This window comes from Nomascus leucogenys, unplaced genomic scaffold (genome assembly GCF_006542625.1).
Source record: "Nomascus leucogenys isolate Asia unplaced genomic scaffold, Asia_NLE_v1 Super-Scaffold_258, whole genome shotgun sequence".
Taxonomy (NCBI): Eukaryota; Metazoa; Chordata; class Mammalia; order Primates; family Hylobatidae; genus Nomascus; species Nomascus leucogenys.
The window spans coordinates 2,673,959-2,694,970 of NW_022095769.1; the positions used below are offsets into that span (position 1 = coordinate 2,673,959).

The following is a 21,012-nucleotide window of genomic DNA, read 5'->3' on the forward strand; positions in this document are numbered from 1 at the left end:
GAAGGCCCCATCGTAAACCCTGGGAGGCTGGGAGGAGGAGAGATAAACATGAGCTGTTTCCCCAGCAGAATATATACACACACCAAAACATACCCTTATTACAGCTGGCCCTTCTGATATTTCCAAATCAACAGATATTTATTGATTACTAGTCTGCCACGTGAGAAGGACTTGCCAGGCAGTCATTGCTTGGCCCGTGTTCCCCTGGATGTTGCTCCATTAGAGATTCTCAAATGACGTGTCACAGTGCCCTGACATGTGGCTAGCTGGCTTGAAGATTCTCCAGAAGGGGGGAAATTGAGAGCAGTTCATGAGAGTATCTTCACGAGAGGGTTTTCCATTCCTGTTATTGTCTAATCGGGTCTCATTTGAGTTTTAAGAAAACAGGGGACTGAAGAATGTGAACTTGACCAGGTGAAGGGGGAAAGGGAAAAGGAGCAAGTATTTCTGAGGCTTCATGTGTGTTGGGGTCTGTGCTTGGTGCTTTCTTGGTGCATTTTTTATTGCTGAATTTTTCTTTTCTTTTTTTTTTTTTTTTTTTTTTGAGACGGAGTCTCGCTCTGTCGCCAGGCTGGAGTGCAGTGGCGCGATCTTGGCTCACTGCAACCTCCACCTCCCAGGTTCAAGCAATTCTGCCTCAGCCTCCCAAGTAGCTGAGACTATAGGCATGTGCCACCATACCCAGCTAAGTTTTGTATTTTTAGTAGAGACAGAGTTGCAGCATGTTGGCCAGGATGGTCTTGATCTCTTGACCTCGTGATCTGCCCGCCTCAGCCTCCCAAAGTGCTGGGATTACAGGCGTGAGCCACCGTGCCCGGCCTATTGTTGAATTTTTCACAGCAACACTATGGCAAAGGCATTACTATCTGCCCTCTGTAGGTGGAGAACTGTGGGTTAGTGCCATCTCCATCTTACAGATGAGGAAACTGAGTCTCAGAGGTTGCGTGAGTTGCCCCAGGTCCCACAGCTGTGACTGCTAGACTGGGTGAGAAGTGAGGTCTGTTAGACCCCAGAGCTCATTCTCTTTCTACTGCACCAGGCTTCAAAGGACTGCTGAACAGGCAATCAGTTTGGCTTCAGACCATCAGAGAGGCATGTGACAGTTCATGACCCCCTCAGTGGCAGCATTCCAAAAAGCACACGGAAAATCACTAAGTTAAGGATGCTTAAAGGGGATGTGGAAGGCTGGTGGGAGGCAGCCTCCCCCTTTTCCAGAAGATGTCAGCCACCTGTGCTGCCTGAAGCTCTGCCACTTCCTCCTGTCCTCCCCACCTGGGCTGTGGGCACCAGCTGGGCCTCTTGCATTGCTGCGTTCTGAGCGTCGGCACTCTGGGAGGTCTAGCTTGTAGTCCCGGCTCCGACACTTGCCAACTAAGCTTGGACAAGTTACTTCATCTCTCTCAGCCTGCACTTCTTGGTCTGGAGGATGAATGTGATGAAACTCCCTGCCCTGCCACCTCACAGGGTCTCTGTAAGGGTCAAATGACTTGTGATGGCAACACGGACAGTGTGCGTGGTTACTGTCATTTTTCCTTAGTCTAAGGGCACAGAATGGAAAGGTTCTCATTTCCCTCCCCAAATGAGAATTGGCACCCCAACAGCAGGCTCTGGGCCCTCGGCTGTGATGGAGGGGGGTCTCGGGGTAGCAGAACTAAGGTGAGGTTGCAAAGGCTTCAAGTGTTGTTCTGCCTCTGCCATTTCCCTCGTCCTTTTTCTCTGTTCAGCTCCCTCTCACCCCACTGTGCTTCTCCATCCACTCTCTCCTGGAGCAGCCGTCTGCCCCCGTGGCCTCCGCCTGCCCTTGCTGGGCTCAGCCTGTCTCCCTTGGGCTCCAGGTCCATCTCTCCTCAGTTCCACCTGGATGTCTTCAACTCAGCATTTCCCAGAATGGGTGTGTTCTCTCTCCTTGCCTCCACCCCAGCACTCCAAATTGGTCTCGCTGCCCAACTTCCCCATCTCTACCTTCTCATCTCCAGGGGTGGAGAGCTTGGACATTTCTTTTCCTAATGATAATACTTTACATACTTGAAACCACTTAATCTGCCTCACAACAACACTATGAAGTTGGCATTATTATCATCCCTATTCTGCATATTAGAAAACTGAGGTGTGAAAAAGTTAAGTGACTTACCTGGGTCGCACAGCTAGGAAGCTGGGATTGAAACCAGGGCTGCCTGACCCCCGAGTTGGTGCCCTTACCCACTAAGCCATGCTGCCCGTGCCATCCACTTCATGGGCAGGGCACTGTCTTTTTTTTTTTTTTTTCTTGAGACGGAGTCTTGCTCTTGTCACCCAGACTGGAGTGCAATGGCGCAATCCCGGCTCAGTGCAAACCTTTTAACTCCCGGATTCAAGCGATTCTCTTGCCTCAGCCTCCCAAGTAGCTGGGATTACAGGCGCCTGCCACCATGCTTGGCTAATTTTTTGTATTTTTACAACCCTCACGGTCAACATCAGCCATTGCCCGTAACTGTTCTTTGCCCAGTGCACATTTGTCTTTTGTCCCTAGTTGTACTTTGCTCCTTGAGGGTTACAATGGTGCCCTGGCTTTTAGGGTTCTTCCCATAGTGCTGGGCAGAGTTCATCTTTCCTCCTCTCCCTCCCATCTTGTTTCTCCTTTCCTCTTCCTTGTCTCCATCTTTTGAGACAATCTTCTTCTCATACTGACTGTCTCATCTGTCCCAAAGTTGGCATTTGTGGTCAACTGCCCTCCCTGTCAATACCCCACTGGGGCACAAACCCAGGAGTAGTGCTGCGGTCACAGTGAAGGAGAAGACAGGAAACCTGAAAACCTGGCAGGATTCTGGGGCAGACACCAAGCCATCTTCATCTTTCAGTGTGCTCAGCACATGGCTGGTATTAAATTGAATTGACTCACCACTGGGCATTATGAAATTACACAATAAAGTATATTCATTGTGATGAGCCCTGAGTCATCAAGAAAAGGTTATGTTATATGTTGTCGGGGAAGTGTATAATCTATTTCAGGAAAATTTATTTCCCAATTAGGCAAATTAAATACATTTTTTCCACTTGAAAAAAATTGGCTTAAAGCGATCTGGAAAATCCATTTGTGTGTAACACTGTTTTCTGACAATGGCAGGTGGAGGAGGTGGCCTCTATACTGAGTAGCCTTTGCTTATCTGTCTTTATATAAATGCATCCTTGGTTGTTTCACATGTGTGTTGACTCCCTGAATGGTCCTGAGGCTTCCCATGACAGAGGTGACAGTTTCTAGTGTCCCCTCCTTGCATGTGGCTTTGCATGCACCAAAGGCCCTTATCAAATGCTCATTGTCTGGCCGACCCTGCTTCCTCCTTCTTGACCCCTTGGGCTGGGATCTAGTGAGCTTTTGAAACTGCCTGGATGAGCCGTGTCTCTTGTCTTTTTCATTTTTTCTGCTGTTCACTCCCCTGCACCTCCTCCTTCCACATTGCCACTTCCATGTTGGCTCTCTGTGCACATGTGTGTGCATGTGAGGTGGCAAATGTCCGTCCCCACCACTGCCTCTTGGATTTGTGAGATCCGTCCTCTCTCTGTAATGCCCAGCTCAGAGCTGGCTGAGCACCCACTCAGGTATTTCCTCATGAACTGTTCCACATGAGGTAGACATCTCTGAGTCCATCTGTGATCAGGTGACCAGCTGTCTCTGTTTGCCCACGACTGAGGGGTTTCCTGGAATTCAGGACTTGAAGTTCTAAAACTGGCACAGTCCAGTTTGCCTGGCACAGTTGGTAACCTTATCTGTGGACATGCCCTGGGGTGCCTTTTCCTTGTGGGCGGCCCTAAAACAAGACTTCTGTGTCATTAGTGTCCCCAGAATCCCCTCAGTTGGCTGAGGTGGGACCCAGGCATCAGCGTTCTTAAAAGGCTGCCCACATGCTTCTAATAAACACCAAAGGCTGAAGAATCATTGCTGCCAAAGTAAAACCATGGTGTCGGGGGGTTTTCTTGACTTATTCCTTCCCCTGCTGATAGATATTTTCTGGGTCACAGTGAAAGTGTCCTGACCATGTTTTATGTGACTGCATCTGCACCCACCCCAGGGCTCTGGAGACTTGGAGGGTATGGTCCTGGGATTCCTGGGACCTCCTCTGGCACTGACACAGCCCAGGTGTCACCCTGGCTCCTGGGTGTTCATCCCCACTGGCTCTGGAGCCTTGTCTCCACCAGGAGTTTCTGGTTTCCAGCACGCCATGGCCTCGGGTGACCAGAGGCCAGCTATACTGCCTCCTGGCCTGTGGTTCCCTTCCAGAAAGCTCTCCACCTTCAATGCGTACATGGAGGACCACAGCTACAACATCGAGCAGATATGGAGGGATATTGAGGACATCATCATTAAGACCCTCATCTCGGCCCACCCCATCATCAGGCATAACTACCACACCTGCTTCCCCAACCACACACTCAACAGCGCCTGCTTTGAGATCCTGGGCTTTGACATTTTGTTGGACCGCAAACTCAAACCCTGGCTGCTGGAGGTAGGGAGGTTTGGGCGAGGGGCAAAAACGAACTCCTGTTATTGGGGCCAGCCCGCTTCAAGGATTCCGCCCTCCGGGCTCACCTGAATTGTTTCAACTTCCCAGGCCACTTCCTCCCGTGGTGCCTGCTGCCTGGGGCTTCTCTCTTAGCTGAGAAGTGGCCACCAGAGGGGGGTAGACAGCTGGGAATTAGAGAACTCCTTTGCCTTCTTGAGGTCCTCTTAGACAAGGAAGTGCTGATCTTAGGCACAGAGTGATTCTAAAGACAGCTCAACCTTTTGTAACAGAGTTGTCTCCCAGAAAGGGGCGTTCTTCGTCAAAGCTGGGTTGGCAATGTTCAGTGTCAGACAGGGGTGGCGGTGCCCCACTCTTAGGGGCCTGGATTACGCAGTTCACACACACCAGCAGAGAGCGACCTGGGGCCTGCTGCCACCAAAATGGATGGGGGGCCATGTAGTGAGTTTCCTGCCTCCTCCAGACCCATGGGGCAGTACGAGGAGGAGGAGAAGCTTTCCTGGTGACTGCCTCTCTTCCTGATAGAATTGTCTCCAGGAGTCCTCTCATGTGGCCCTTCAGGGAGCAAAGGGTGCTAGTGCCAGGTGCAGTAACACAGGTCAGTCTTTGGGGTGGAGAACCCGAGATTACAGGTCAGATTCCTGCAGCTTTGCCCTTCTTCCATTCCCAGCTCTTGTTTCTAGGTGTGGGAAGAGGGATGTGCCTGTTTGCAGCCCTTACCCAAAGAGCAGAATGAGCCATCAGGACCAAGCCCTTCAAAAACTTCTAGAAATCTGCAAATGTCACATGGTGCCTCCAAACAATACAGACTTTACAGTGGGCAGGAATGAGTCCTCTCCCTCCTCCCACCTGTCTCCCCTCCACCCTGGCCAGGCTCCTGAATGCCACTCCTCTCTACCTCCCATGTCCAAGCCTGTCCCTTTGGGCAGTACTCCTTCCATCCTGCTCTCTAGATGCCCAGTGCACATGAGAGAACACATGCACCCCAGATGGAGTGGAACACACACACCAAAGAGAGGGTAACCCTGATGCTCCCAAAGAAGAAAGGCCTGAGATAAAAGGTGGTTTAACTAGAGGGATTTCTGCTTCCTCCTTTTTTCAATGTGGCTCCAGTCCAGATGCTCTCTCCCCTCCCTTTCATCTTGGTAGTGAGGGCCCTGAGGTGGGCTTTGGTAGCACCCTGGAGGTGGCATCTTGGCCTCACTCTCTGCTTTCACTCTGGACGGCTTTGTCACTAGCTGCCAATCTTGCCCTCGCAGGTCAACCACTCTCCAAGCTTTTCCACCGACTCTCGGTTGGATAAAGAGGTGAAAGATGGTCTGCTGTATGACACCTTGGTCCTGATCAACCTGGAAAGCTGTGACAAGAAGAAAGTCTTGGAGGAGGAGAGACAACGGGGACAGTTCCTGCAGCAGTGTTGTTCTCGGGAGATGAGGTACATTCGCACTCCCCAGCCTTGCGGGGCTCTCTCTCTGACTCCCCTGCTCCCAGTAAGAATGGTCTGTCCTGGGCCGGGTGCAGTGGCTCACACCTGTAATCCCAGCACTTCGGCAGGCTGAGGCAGGCAGATCACCTGAGGTCAGGAGTTCGAGACCAGCCTGGCCAACATGGTGAAACCCCGTCTCTACTAAAAATACAAAAAAATTAGCCAGGTATGGTGGCTCATGCCTATAATCCCAGCTACCCAGGAGACTGAGGCAGGAGAATTGCTTGAACTTGGGAGATGGAGGTTGCAGTGAGCCGAGATCACACCATTGCACTTCAGCCTGGGCGACAGAGCGAGACTCCATCTCAAAATAAATAAAAGAATGGTCTGTCTTCCTCCAAATTATGACTCGACAGTCTACTAGTTATGTGGCCTTTCTGTCACTTCTCTGAGCCTCAGCGATCTTTCTATGAAATGGAGCTATCATACATAAGGTTGTTGGGTGAATTAAATGAGATAATGCATATAAAAGGCTTAGCATAGTGCCTGGCACTATACTATATATCGAAGGTTATTACAATCTTGCCTGGAGTTGGAGGGGGTCACTTTAACAAATGATAATCCCATTTGGAAAATGAGTTTATATTGGCAGAATGTACCAGTTTGAATAGTTTTACTCTGAATATTCCTTTGTTCCTAGAAATAGGAGATTAAGTTACAGATATATAGCTACATACAATGGATAGAAATTAATTAATATTGTGTGAAGCTTTAGGAATTACCAGTATAAAAACAAGACCATTCCTTTTTTTTTTTTTTACTATAAAGAAAGAGGTGTCTGTCCTTCTCCATGTTCCCATGTTGCCAGGAGCTAACGTCCCCTGCTTCCTGTTGGGCAGCACTTGCCTTGTAACTGGGGCTTCCATTCTGAAGAGTGATTCTAGTGTCAAGAGACTCTGAGCCTAGTCAAGGGGATCCTTTGTTGCTTTTCAGACCCCAGTACAGCCCCCTGCCCTCCTCATGGGCAGAGCCAGTCTAATCCTTTGGGGTTGAGTTTCTGGAACTGATGACATAAATAGCATTTATGTTTGGATGGCACCGTGTTTCTCAGGCACTTGTGCTGTCTTCCCTGTAAGGAGCGGGCAGGTAGGTAGGGTGGAGTGCTGTGTGGCCTTGTTCTGAAAGCTAAGGAAATCAAGACTCCAGAAAGGGAACTGACTTGTACAAGGTCACCCTGCTGGTAAATGACAGCTCTGGACCCAGAGCCCAGTGGATCTGCCGCCTGGGATTCCAGGATGCCTTCCGCCATGGCCTGCCATCTCTAAACTCCTCGAGAAGGAGGGAGTGTCCTGTTGAGGAGCAGCTGTCAGGTTAAGGGCCTTCTCTGAATCAGTCTCCTCATTATTTGGCCCTGGATATTTCTGTGGCTCTGGGTTTCCCTGCTGTAAAAGGGGGCTTATCATTTCTCCCTACCTGACCCCCACTTCCCCAGGGGGCTGTGAGGAAGAATGAGATCTTTGCGGCTCGTAAACGGTCATCAAGGTCATCCAGGAAGCCCTCAAATTCGGCAAAAGTGCAAGCTGCCATTCTCTAGAAAAGGGTAATCAGGGCTGCGAATGGGAAGGTGGTGACAGTCTGCCTAGTCAGAGCTAAGCCGAGTAGAAAATGGGTTTTACTTGGAACAGGACAGAATTTGGTGAGTTGTTAGAAAGACTGTGCTAACCAGCTCTTAGTGCATTATGATGTTGGCTGTCCCAGGAGGGCTAGAATCTCCTTTCAGGGAAACAGTCATGCATTTATTTAGCAAATCCTGATTGACCGCCATTATGTGCAAGGCCTCCATCTGGCCCTAGACGACCTCCAGCTTGGACGTATCCCTTCCAGGCTTTGTCCCAAGAAAACCTGACAGCAGCCCCATGTTCTGCTTCCCAACAGGATTGAGGAAGCCAAGGGTTTCCAGGCCGTGCAGTTAAAGAAAACTGAAACGTATGAGAAGGAAAACTGTGGAGGGTTCCGACTGATTTATCCCAGTCTGAATTCAGAGAAGTATGAGAAGTTTTTCCAGGACAACAACTCCCTCTTCCAGAATACTGTTGCTTCCAGGGCTCGGGAGGAGTATGCCCGGTAGGAAGGCATCCGGGATGAGGTCGGTGGGGTTCTGGGGATTGTGTGTGATCTATTGGCTGACTGGCCTGGAGTGGCAGGGAGAGTCCCCAACCATGAAAGCTGCCAGAGCAGCCAGGCGCTGTAGCTCACGCCTGTAGTCCTAGCACTTTAGAAGGCCAAGGCAGGTGGATGGCATGAGCCTAGGAATTCAAGACCAGCCTGGGCAACGTGGTGAAACCCCATCTCTACAAAACAACAGAAAGGAAAATTAGTTGGGCATGGTTACATGTGCCTATACTCCCAGCTACTCAGGAGGCTGAGGTAGGAGAATCACCTGAGCCCAGGGGGTGGAAGCTGCAGGGAGCTGTGATTGCACCCCTACACTCCAGCCTGGGTGTCAGTGTCAGACCTTGTCTCAAAGAAAAGCAAAAAAAGAAAGTTGCCAGATGAACATCTGCCCTGGTCTCACAAGGACAAGGAATTGGAAGATTCCCTATGTGAAGTAGAGAGAAGTAGCTCTTTCTAGAAACTCACTCCTGAGGATAGCCACCCCCTCAAAGCTGTCTCATGGATTCACACAGGTGTAAACTCCAGGAGCTGGAGGGACTCATCCACTGAGTCCAGTCCTCTCCTACCAGCTCATTTTATGGAAAGAGAAGGCAGAGCAGAGGAGGGATCACATATAAAGATGATGACAGGCTGGGCGCGGTGGCTCACGCCTGTAATCCCAGCACTTTGGGAGGCCGAGGCAGGTGGATCACGAGGTTAGGAGTTCAAGACCAGCCTGGCCAAGATGGTGAAACCCCGTCTCTACTAAAAATACAAAAAATTAGCCGAGAGTGGTGGCACGCTCCTGTAATCCCAGCTACTCCAGAGGCTGAGGCAGAGAACTGCTTAAACCTGGAGGGGCAGAGGTTGCAGTGAGCTGAGATCGTGTGCCACTGCACTCCAGCCTGGGGGACAGAGCGAGACTCCATCTCAAAAAAAAAAAAAAAAAAAAAGATGACAGAAGAGGGACCAGAACTCCCCTGTGTTCTGACTCATGAGACTGAGTTATTTCTGCTGTATTATGTCACCTTTTGTCCACTCTCAGCATCCATTGGCTAGAGAGGCCCAGCACATGAAATGGCCCAATATGAGAACCTCTGGCTTTAGCCTCTCCCCAGCACCTGCCATGGATGGGAACTGGCCCGCTGGAAGTGGGGAACAGATAGGGGTGTGATGGACTAAGGAATAGTCCCCTTACTGCACATCTCTCCTTGGATGCTATTCGCACACGGGGGATGGTATGGTTGGCAGAATGATGCTTTCCTCCACACTCTGCTCCTTGACCTTCAATCACTTGTGCAGACTAGATATATTGGATGAGGGAATGTGGAACTTGCTACCTTTTCGCCCAGTCACGTCCATCCCTCAACGAGAATGCCTGCCTGCGCAGCGCATCCCTAACTCCCATGATGTTCACTTGTTCTTCATGGGCAGGCAACTGATCCAGGAGCTGAGACTAAAACAGGAGAAAAAGCCCTTCCAAATGAAGAAGAAGGTAGAGATGCAGGGGGAATTGGCAGGCGAGCAAGTGGGAAAGAAGGGTGTGAGGGGTTGGCAACAGAAGCAACAGCACAAAGACAAGGCTGCCACCCAAGCCTCCAAACAGGTAAACCTCGATCGAGGGGAACACACGTAGCCAACACCCTTCCCCACCTGGGCCTGATCCATTGGGGGGTGCTGAGGAGACCACTGCTCAGAGCCCAGACACACCAAAAGGCTGCGCAGAGGGCTGGGCAACGACGGGGTGGTGCGGGGAGCCCTGAAGGCACACAGGAGCCAGCATCTTTTAGAGGATCCCTCCATCCAGGCAGCAGAGGACTCTCACCGGTCTGTCCTGCTTGCCTCCTCCAGTAGGAGTAAGAGCAGCCAGGCCATTCTGGGAGGCTGAGCATGAACCTTATTTAGGGAGCGGGCTTCAGGAGTGCATGTACTCCTGGTCCTCAACTGCAGCTTGGGTTGGAATGCTCCCCTCTAGTAGGTCAGGGCACAGTGGAGAGAGCAGGCCACTGGGAAGAGCTTCTGGGAGCAGGACTCTCAGAACATTACATGGGATGTCGGTCATGGCTGGGTCTCTCCTCCTCTGTGCAAAGTGTGGACCAGTCCTGGCTGTGGGTCAGCTATCCAGTTGGCCTGTGGTCTGTCTACACCTTCTCTGCTTAGCACTCTCTTCTAGCTCAGTGGGAAGATTCAGCTGAGTTTTCAGTCCATCTCCTTTGTCTCAAAGGCTCACCTGGATTAGAGCAGGGATTTTTGTTTTGTATTATTCAACTTTGTTAGGGTCACGGACCCTTTAAGAATCTGATAAAAGCTATGGAATCTCTTGCCAGAAAGTACACAATGCAGTTTTAAAACTGCAATTTCAAGTGGCTCAGAGACTCTGTGAGCTATCCATGGGCCCTCTAAAAGTCCCAGAATTCCAGGTTGAGAGCCCCACATTAGAGAGACTTTACTATCAATTGCTTTCCTTCTCCTCATCTCTTTTGCACCTACCCCTGGGTGCAGATGAATCTGGAAGTGCATAGAGCTGGGTTCCCATGGCTGTGTGTTGTGGTTTCTTCCTCCCTCAGTACATCCAGCCATTGACATTAGTGTCCTACACACCTGACTTGCTCTTGAGTGTCAGAGAGGAAAGGAAGAATGAAACAGACAGCAGCCTCAACCAGGAGGCCCCCAGGAAGGAGGCCGGCCCTGTTTTCCCCAAGCTGACGTCTGCGAGGTCCTTCAGTTCTGTACCCGACCTGAGGAATGTCAATCTCAGCAGCTCCGAGTTGGAGCCCAGTAAACCCAACTTCAGCATCAAGGAGGCCAAGTCTGCCTTTGCAGTGGACGTATTCACTGGCTCTGTGGTAAGTAGTGAGCCGAGCTCTGGGAGGGAGTGGTGGAGTCTTGCTTACTGGTCCTTTCTCTACCCCCAACTTGCTGTGACCCTTTGAGTAAGCCACTGAGCCTCCCTGGGCCTCGGTGTCTCCCCTTGAGAAGCCCACGCTGTGGAATGGCATAGCTGCTGGGAGGACCGGCATTTAGGAAGACGCTCTTGTGCGTCCCCTCTTGGGAGGCAGGTTATCCCCCGGAGTGGTTCCTAGAGCTACTGTGGCAAACTGCCTCCAACTTGGTGGAGGCAACACCGTTTATTCTCTCAGTTCTTGAGGCTGGAAGTCTGAAACCAAGGTGTTGGCAGGACCATGCTCCATCTCAGGGCTCTAGAGGGAGGATCCTTCCTTGCTTCTTGCTGGATTCTGTCTGGTGGCTGCTGAGTGCTTGGCAGTCCTTGGTTTGTGGCAGCATTACTCCAATCTCTGCCTCTGGTGTCATGTGGCTTTCTTCTCTGTGCTTCTCCTCTGTGTATCTTTTTTTTTTTTTTTTTGAGACAAGGTCTGACTCTGTTACCTAGGCTGGGGTGCGGTGGTGCAATCTCCACTCACTGCAACCTCTGCCTCCCATGCTCAAGCCATCCTCCCATCTCAGCCTCCCAAGTAGCTGGGACTACAGGCACACACCACCACGCCCGGCTAATTTTTATATTTTTTGTCGAGAAGGTTTCACCATGTTGCCCAGGCTGGTCTTGAACTAATGAGCTCAAGCCTCCCAAAGTGTTGGGATTACAGACGTGAGCCACCACGCCTGGTCTTCCCCTGTGTATCTACATGGCCTTCTTATAAGGACACCAGTCATTGGATTTAGGGCCTACCCTAATCCAGTGTGATCTCATCTTAATTTGACTAATCATACCTGCAAAGACCCCCTCTCCAAATAAGGTCACATTCTGAGAGGTTCTATCCAACTGGATGTGAATTTTATTAGTACACCTTTGAACTCAGCACAGCCTAAACAGTATTTGTCAAACTCTGTTGATGTATGGACACCTTGTTTTGAAGGAAAGAAAACTCTCTCAGACCCCCATTGTAGACTTAAATTATTTTTATGAATATATACAAGCATAAAAGCAGATATAAAATCTTTATACTTAGAGCACTTAGGCAAGCATAGAACCAAACCAAAACAAATGGCACCAATAAAATTCAAGTAAAAGCTGAGTGCAGTGGCTCATGCCTGTTATCCCAGCAATTTGGGAGGCCAAAGCAGGTGGATCACTGGAGGTCAGGAGTTTGAGACCAGCTTGGCCAACATGGTGAAACCCCATCTCTACTAAAATACAAGAATTAGCCAGGTGTGGTGGTGCATGCCTGTAATTTCAGCTACTTGGGAGGCTAAGACAAGAGAATTGCTTGAACCCGGTAGGTGGAGGTTGCAGTGAGCCCAGATCATGCCACTGCACTCCAGTCTGGGCAACAGAGTGAGACTCTATCTCAAAAAAAAAAAAATTTAAATAAAAAATACTCACTTAAGGTGGCAGTTGACTTTCTATTTTGCAGAAATGAAGTTGCCACATGAATGTGGTACTAACTGCCCTAGCACAGATCTCTTTGTTTTCCTCCCATTGAAGCCCACCAAGTGCTGACCCTACTGTAATTACTGGAAAATCTTCAGCATTGTTGGGCCTTCATTTGGACCAAGTGCAGTAGAGAGTAGGGCAATGGTTTTCAAAATTTTTAACCATAGCCCACAATAAGAAATGCACTTTATTTCACAATCCATCATCCCCACCCCCCCCCACCCCCACACACACACCTGGAAAAAAGTTTCTAATACAGTGCTTAGGCATACTACATATGATACCTCAATTAACATTTTCTATCCTGTGCTATTCTGTCTGTTCTATTCTTTGAAAAAGTACCAGTTAAGGCTGGGCGCAGTGGCTCATGCCTGTAATCCCAGCACTTTAGGAGGCCAAGGTTGGTGGATCACCTGAGGTCAGAAGTTCAAGACCAGCCTCGGCAACATGATGAAACCTCGTCTCTACAAAAATACAAAAATTAGCTGGGCATGATGGTGGGTGCCTGCAATCCCGTCTACTTGGGAGGCTGAGGCAGAAGAATCACTTGAACCTGGGAAGCGGAGGTTGCAATGAGCCAAGATCGTGCCATTGCACTCTAGCCTGGGTGACAGAGCGAGACTCTGTCTCAAAAAAAAAGAAAAAGGAAAAAAAAAAGTACCAGTTACAACCTACCAGATTAATTCATGATTTCATAGGTTTACAACCCATGGTTTGAAAAGCACCTTTAAGAGAGTATGTTTTGCAGCTTCATAATTTCTTGGGCATATGCCACCAGAAGCACAGTGAACAGAAGCAAAAATAGACAAATGAGACCATGTCAAACTGAAAGCTTTTGCACAGTCAAGGCAACAACCAACAGAGTGAAAAGGCAACTTGGGCAATGGGAGAAAATATTTGCAAACCAGGGCAGGGTGCAGTGGCTCACATCTGTAATCCCAGCACTTTGGGAGGCCGAGGCGGGAGGATCACCTGAGGTCAGGAGTTCAAGACCAGCCTGGCCAACATGGTGAAACACTGTTTCTACTAAAAATACAAAACCTAGCCAGGAGTGGTGGTGCGTGTTTGTAATCCCAGCTACTCGGGGGGCTGAGGCAGGAGAATCGCTTGAACCTTGGAGGCAGAGGTTGCAGTGAGCTGAGATTGTGCCACTGCCCCACAGCCTGGGCAATAGAGCAAGACTCTGTCTCAAAAAAAAAAAAAGAAAAAAAAGAAAGAAAAGAAAAGAAAAAGAAAAAGAAAAAGTATATATATTTACAAACCATGTGTCTGATAAGAGATTTGCCTTAGTCTGTTCAGGCTGCTATAACCAAATGCCTTAGACTGGGTAATTTATAAACAACAGAAATCTATTTCTTACAGTTCTGGAGGCTGGGAAGTCCAAGATCAAGGTGCTGGCAAGTTTGATATCTGGTGAGGGCCTATTCCTCATAGATGGCAGCTTCTTGCTGTGTCCTCACATGGTGGAGGCTTCTTTTATAAGGGTACTGATTCCATCCATGAGGGTTCTGCCCTTATCACCTAGTCATCTCCCAAAGGCCCCACCTCTTACTACCATCACCTTGAGGGTTAGGACTTCAACATGAATTTTGGGGGGACATCAGAATTCACACCATAGCAGGCTTAATATCCAGCATATATGAAGAATTCCTACATCTCAACAGCAACAAAAATACAATTTAAAAATAGACAAAGGACTTGAACAAACATTTTTCTAAAGAAGATAAACAAATGGCCAATAGCATGAAAAGATGCTCAATATCACTAGTCATCAGGGAAATGCACATCAAAACCATGAAATATCACCTCATAGCTGTTAGGATGGTCATTACTTTTAAAAAAATGAAAAACAGAAAATAATCCTTGGTGAGGATGTGGACATATTGGAATCTTTCTGCACCGTTGATGGGAATTTAAAATGCTGCAGCCTCTAAGGAAACAGTGTGGAGCTTCCTCAAAAAATTAAAAATAGGGCCAGGTGCGGTGGCTCATGCCTGTAATCCCAGCACTTTGGGAGGCTGAGGCAGGCGGATCACTTAAGGCCAAGAGTTAAAGACCAGCCTGGTCAACATCATGAAACCCCATCTCTACTAAAAACACAAAAATTAGCCAGGCATGGTGGCACACACATGTAATGCCAGCTCCTCGGGAGGCTGAGGCAGGAGAATTGCTTGAACCCGGGAGGCGGGTTTACAGTGAGCCAAGATCGTGCCACTGCACTCCAGCCTGGGCAACAGAGTTAGACTCTTGTCTAAAAAAAAAAATTAAAAATAGAATTACCCTATAATCTAACCATCCCACTTCTGGGTATATACCCAAAATAGTTGAAAACAGGATCTCAAAAAGATATTTGCACACCCATGTTCATTGCAGCATTTTTCATAATAACCAAGAGGTAGAGGCAACCTAAATGTCCATCAACCACAGATAAATGAATAAAGAAAATGTGGTATATACATATAATGAAATATTATTCAGCCTTAAAAAAAAGAGAGTAATCCTGTCAAATGCTACAACAGGACTTAACTTGAGGATGTTTATGCTAAGTCAAAGAAGCTAGTCACAACAAGATAAATACTGTTACGATTCCACTTCTGTGAAGTATCTAGGGTAGCCACTCTTAGAAAGTGGAATCATGGTTGCCAGGGACTGGGCGGAAGGAGAGAAGGGGGAATTGTCTAATAAATATAGAAGTTAAGTTTCACAAGGTGCAAAAGTTCTAGAGATCTCTTGCACAACAAATGTGCATATAGTTAACACTACTACATATAGAACACTTTAAAATGACTAAGATGGTATCTTTTATGTTATTTATTTATTTATTTTAACCACAATTTAAAATAGAGATTATGCTTTGGGGATCTGGCTGCCTTCGACTGGATCCTGGAGTCTCCTTTTAACAGATATAGAACTTCCTTTTAGCCACTTTAAATTCCCTAAGCCTCAGCTTTCCCATTTAAAGAATGGATTTTTAAAAATACAGTCTGGGCGCAGTGGCTCACATCTGTAATGCCAGCATTTTGGGAGGCTGAGGTGGGCAGATCATTTGAGGTCAGGAGTTCGCTGAGGCAGGAGAATTGCTTGGACCCGGGAGGCGGAGGTTGCAGTGAGCCGAGATTGCGCCATTGCACTCCAGCCTGGCGACAAGAGCAAAACTCCATCTCAAAATAAATAAACAAAATGTATTTAAATATGATTTGATTATATATCTCATTCTATGTCCTCTTTTTTTTTTCTGAGCCCTATTTTTTCCCTAAGATTAAATTTACTCAAATCTTAACTGTACAATTTTGGCAAATAAATGTACCCTATAACCTACATGCTACCATAATATACCACGATACAAACATTTTGATATCTCCAGAAAGTTTCCTCCTGTTTCTTCCCAGGCAATCTCCCTCCCCTCATCCCTCCCCAAGGCACCTGCTACCCTGACTCTACCTTCTTTGACTTTTTCACCTTAGTTTTGCCTGTTCTCGAATTTTACGTAAATGGAATAATATAGTATATATTCTTTTGTGTCTGGCTTCTTTGGCTCGGTACCATATCTCTGAGATAAATCCATGTTGTTGGGCTAATCAGTAGTTTGCTGAGTTGTATTTCACTGTACAGATATACTACAGTTTGTTTATCCATTCACCTATTGATAGACTTTCGGTTTGTTCCCAGTTTTTTGTTTGTTTAGTTGTTTATTTTATGGTCATTAAAGCTCCTGTGAACATTTTTGTACACATCTTTTTGTGGACAAATGTTTTCATTTCCTTGTATAACTACCTAGGAGAAGGAACACTGGATCAAAAGGTAAATCTATATGTAACTTTATAAGAAACTCCAAAGTCTTTATCCAAAGTGACTGTGTTATTGTACATTTTAACCAGCAATTTATGAGAGTTCCAGTTGCTCCATAGCTCCATATCTTTGTCAACGTTTTGGCATTCTCTGTCTTTTTTTTTTTTTTTTTTTTTTTTGAGACAGAGTCTCGCTCTGTTGCCCAAGCTAGAGTGCAGTGGCACAGTCTTGGCTCACTGCAACCTCAGCCTCCCGGGTTCAAGCAATTCTCATGCCTCAGCCTCCCTGTCTTTTAAATTTGAACCACTCTAATGGCTATGTTTTGATATCTCATTGTAGTTTTACTTTGTATTTCCCTGATGTTTACTGGTTATTTATCTTTCTTTGTCAAGCATGTTCAAGTTTTCATCCCCTCCCTTTTTTCCCCCTCCTCTGAGACAGAGCCTCATTCTGTCACCCAGGTTGGAATGCAATGGCACCATCATAGCTCACTGCAACCTCAAATTCCTTAGCTCAAGGGATCCTCCCTTTCACCTCAGCCTCCTGAGTAGCTGAGACTACAGGCCCTCACCACTGTTCCTGGCTAATCTTTTTTTTTTCTTTTCTTTGTTTTGAGATAGAGTCTCACTCTGTTACCCAGGCTGGAGTACAGTGGTGTGGTCTCAGCTCACTGCAACCTCTATCTCCTGGGTTCAGGCGATTCTCCTGCCTCAGCGTCCTGAGTAGCCGGGATTACAGATGAGCACCACCACGCCCAGCTAATTTTTGTATTTTTAGTAGGGATGGGGTTTCACTATGTTGGTCAGGGTGGTCTCGAACTCCTGACCTCATGATCAGCCCGCCTCAGCCTCCCAAAGTGCTAGGATTACAGGTGTGAGCCACTGTCTGGCAATTTTTTTTTTTTTTAAGAGACTGAGTCTGGCTTTGTTGCCCAGGCTGGTTTCAAACTCCTGGGCTCAAGCAATCCTCCCACCTCAGCCTCCCAATGTGCTAGGATTACAGGCATGAGCCACTGTGCCTGGCCTCCTTTTTGGGTAGGATTGTTTGTCTTTTGACTATTCCATTGTGGGAATTACTTAATTTATATATTCTGGAAATTTACCTGTTTTTTTCCTAATAGTGTTTTTTGATTAGTGAAAAATTTTAATTTTGATAAAGTTTATCAATTTTTCTTGTATAGCTCTTCCTTCCTTCTTTCTTTCCTTCCTCCCTTCCTTCCTCCCTCCCTCCCTCTCTCTTTCTTTCTTTCTTGTCTTTTTTTTTTTTTTTTCTTTTTTGAGTTGGAGTCTCGCTCTGTAGCCCAGGCTGGAGTGCAGTGGCATGATCTTGGCTCACTGCAAACTCTGTTTCTTGGGTTCAAGTGATTTTCCTGCCTCAGCCTCCCAAGTAGCTGGGACTACAGGTACACACCACCACACTCAGCTAATTTTTGTATTTTTAGTAGAGACAGGGTTTCGTCATGTTGGTCAGGCTGGTCTTGAACCCCCGACCTCAAGTGACCTGCCCACCTGGGCCTCACAAAGTGTTGGGATTACAGGCATGAGCCACTGGGCGCCCAGCATGGCTGTTGCTTTCTATATCCTATCTAAGAGATTTTCATGTGCCTCAGGTCGCAAATATATTCTCCTATGTTTGTTCTTTTTTGAGACGGAGTCTCACTCTGTTCCCAGGCTGGAGTGCGGTAGCAGTCTCGGCTCACTGCAACCTCCACTGCCCAGGTTCAAGCAATTCTCCTGTCTCAACCTCCTGAGTAGCTGGGACTACAGGCGCCCACCACCATGCCCGGCTAATTTTTGTATTTTTTTTTTTTTTTTTTGAGACAGAGTCTCACTCTGTCGCCCAGGCTTGAGTGCAATGGCGGGACCTCAGCTCATTGCAACCTCCGCCTCCCGGGTTCAAGTGATTCTCCTGCTTCAGCCTCCTGAGTAGCTGGGATTACTGGCGCCTGCCACCATGCCTAGCTAATTTTTGTATTTTTAGTAGAGACAGGGTTTCACCAGGTTGGCCAGGCTGGTCTCGAACTCCTGACCTCAGGCGTTCCACCCGCCTCAGCCTCCCAAAGTGCTGGGATTACAGGCATGAGCCACTGCGCCCAGCCTAATTTTTGTATTTTTAGTAGAGACGAGGTTTCACCATATTGGTCAGTCTGGTCTCAAACTCCTGACCTCAGGTGATCCTCCTGCCTCGGCCTCCCAAAGTGCTGGGATTACAGGCCTGAACCACTGCGCCCAGCCACTCCTATTTTTTTCTAGAAGTTTTATAACTTTAGCTTTGTGTTTCAGGTTCATGATCCACATCAAGTTAATTTTTAAGTATGTTAGATGACAAGATCCAAGGTTTATTTTTCCCATATATATGTTCAGTTGTTCCAAAACTATTTATTGTAAAGACTTTCCTTTATCATTGAATTGCTTTGGTAACTTGGCTGAAAAGTGATTGACCATGTAAATGTGGATCTATTTTTGTACTCTATTCTGTTCCTTTGATTTTTTAGGGGTGTGTGTGTGTGTGTGTGTGTCTGTGTGTGTGTGTGTGTCTATCCTTATGCCAATACCACATTGTCTTGATTACTGAACCTATAAAGAAAATCTTGGAATTAGATAATATAAGTCCTCCACTTTTGCTGTTCTTTTTCAAGACTGTTTTGGGTCTTCTAGGTCCTTTGCATTTCCACTTAAATTTTAGAATAAATTCATCAATTTTTGCAAAAAAAGCACGCTGGGATTCTGATTGGCATTGTGCTGAATCTGCAGAAAATTTTGAGGAGAAACAATGTCTTTAACAATAGTGGGCCGGGTGCAGTGGCTCACACTTGTAATCCCAGCACTTTGGGAGGCCAAGGCGGGCAGATCATGAGGTCAGGAGATCGAGACCACGGTGAAACCCTGTCTCTACTAAAAAATACAAAAAAAAAAATTAGCCAGGCGTGGTGGTGGGCGCCTGTAGTCCTAGTTACTCGGAGAGGCTGAGGCAGGAGAATGGCGTGAACCCGGGAGGCGGAGCTTGCAGTGAGCCAAGATTGCGCCACTGCACTCCAACCTGGGCGACACAGCGAGACTCCGTCTCAAAAAAAAAAACAAACAATAGTGAATCTTTGCTATTATGCAATAAGAAATCAAAATAAAACAAAATAGTGAATCTTCCAATCTTCCAACATGATTTATTTTTCCATTTATTTAGATATTCTCTAATTTCCTCAACAAAGTTTTATAGTTTTCAATGTAGACATTTTGCACATCTTTTGTTAAATTTATTCCTAAGTGTTTTTTGACAATATTGTGAATTGAATTATTTCTTTAAATTTTAATTTCCAGTTGTTCTTAGCATATAGAAATAATGATTAATGTATACTATCTTGAATTTTGAGACTTAAATTTCTTTTTTTGAGACAGAGTCTCGCTCTGTCACCAGGCTGGAGTGCAGTGGCGCGATTTCAGCTCACTGCAACCTCCGCCTCCCAGGTTCAAGTGATTCCCCTGCCTCAGCCTCCTGAGTAGCTAGGACTGCAGGTGCACACCTGGCTAATTTTTTTTTTTCTATTTTAGTAGAGACAGGGTTTTACCATGTTGGCTAGGATGGTCTTGATCTCCTGACCTCGTGATCCGCCCGCCTCGGCCTCACAAAGTGCTGGGATTACAGGCATGAGCCACTGCGCCCAGCCTAGACTTAAATTTCTTATGAATTCTAGTAAGATTTTTTGTCGATTCTTTAGGATTTTCATCATATGTCATTTTCAAATAAAGACAGTTTTATTTCTTTCCAATCATTAGTCTCTTTATTTTTCTTGCTTTGTTGCACTGGCTAGGACTTCTGCTACTAGGTGTTTGTAGATGCCCTTTATCAGATTGAAAAAGGTCACTTCTACTCCTAGTTTGCTGAGAGTTTTTTAAAATAATGGATGGTGGCTCACGCCTGTAATCCCAGCATGTTGGGAGGCCAAAGTGGGCAGATCACCTGAGGTTGGGAGGTCGAGACTAGCCTGACCAACATGGAGAAACCCCGTCTCTACTAAAAATACAAAATTAACCAGATATGGTGGTGCATGCTTGTAATCTCAGCTACTCAGGAGGGTGGGTCAGGAGAATTGCTTAAACCCAGGAGGCAGAGATTGCGGTGAGCCAAGATCGTGCCATTGCACTCCAGCCTGGGCAACAAGAGCAAAACTCTGTCTCAAATAATAATAATAATAATAATAATAATAATAATAATAATAATAGATGGATGTTGAACCTTGTCAAGTGCTTTTTTGGCATCAAGTGATATAAGCATATAGATTTTTTTCTTTAGACTGCTAACATGGTGGGTTACACTGATTGATTTTTCAATATTGAACCTACCTTGCATTCCCAGGATAAACCTCACTTGGTCATGGTATATTTTTTAATACATTGCTGAATTTAATTTGCTAAAATTTTTTTGGGGAAATTTTATGTCTAAGTTCATGAAAGATACTGGTCTAGGCTGGGCGCGGTGGCTCACACTTGTAATCCCAGCACTTTGGGAGGTCGAGGCAGGCAGATCACGAGGTCAGGAGATCGAGACCATGGTGAAACCCCATCTTTACTAAAAATACAAAAAAAAATTAGCCGGGCGTGGTGGCAGGCGCCTGTAGTCCCAGCTACTCGGAGAGGCTGAGGCAGGAGAATGGCGTGAACCTGGGAGGCGGAGCTTGCAGTGAGCCGAGATTGCGCCACTGCACTCCAGCCTGGGCGACAGTGGGAGACTCTGTCTCAAAAAAAAAAAAAAAAAAAAGA

The 21,012-nt window shown here is 47.0% G+C and overlaps 1 protein-coding gene across 3 annotated transcripts in view; it reads left to right on the forward strand.

The window, feature by feature from the left end:
• TTLL6 (tubulin tyrosine ligase like 6) overlaps positions 1-21,012 on the forward strand; it is a 55,186-nt gene that overhangs the window by 21,675 nt on the left and 12,499 nt on the right. For 2 of the 3 annotated variants that reach the window (XM_030807998.1, XM_030808000.1), the window contains exons 9-13: positions 4,256-4,481; positions 5,756-5,931; positions 7,858-8,046; positions 9,511-9,682; positions 10,644-10,922. In XM_030807998.1, coding sequence (XP_030663858.1) covers positions 4,256-4,481; positions 5,756-5,931; positions 7,858-8,046; positions 9,511-9,682; positions 10,644-10,922 — 1,042 coding nt within the window. Of the gene's footprint in view, positions 1-1,541; positions 1,657-4,255; positions 4,482-5,755; positions 5,932-7,857; positions 8,047-9,510; positions 9,683-10,643; positions 10,923-21,012 lie in introns of those variants that run through there. The other variant, XM_030807999.1, reaches the window with a different exon arrangement.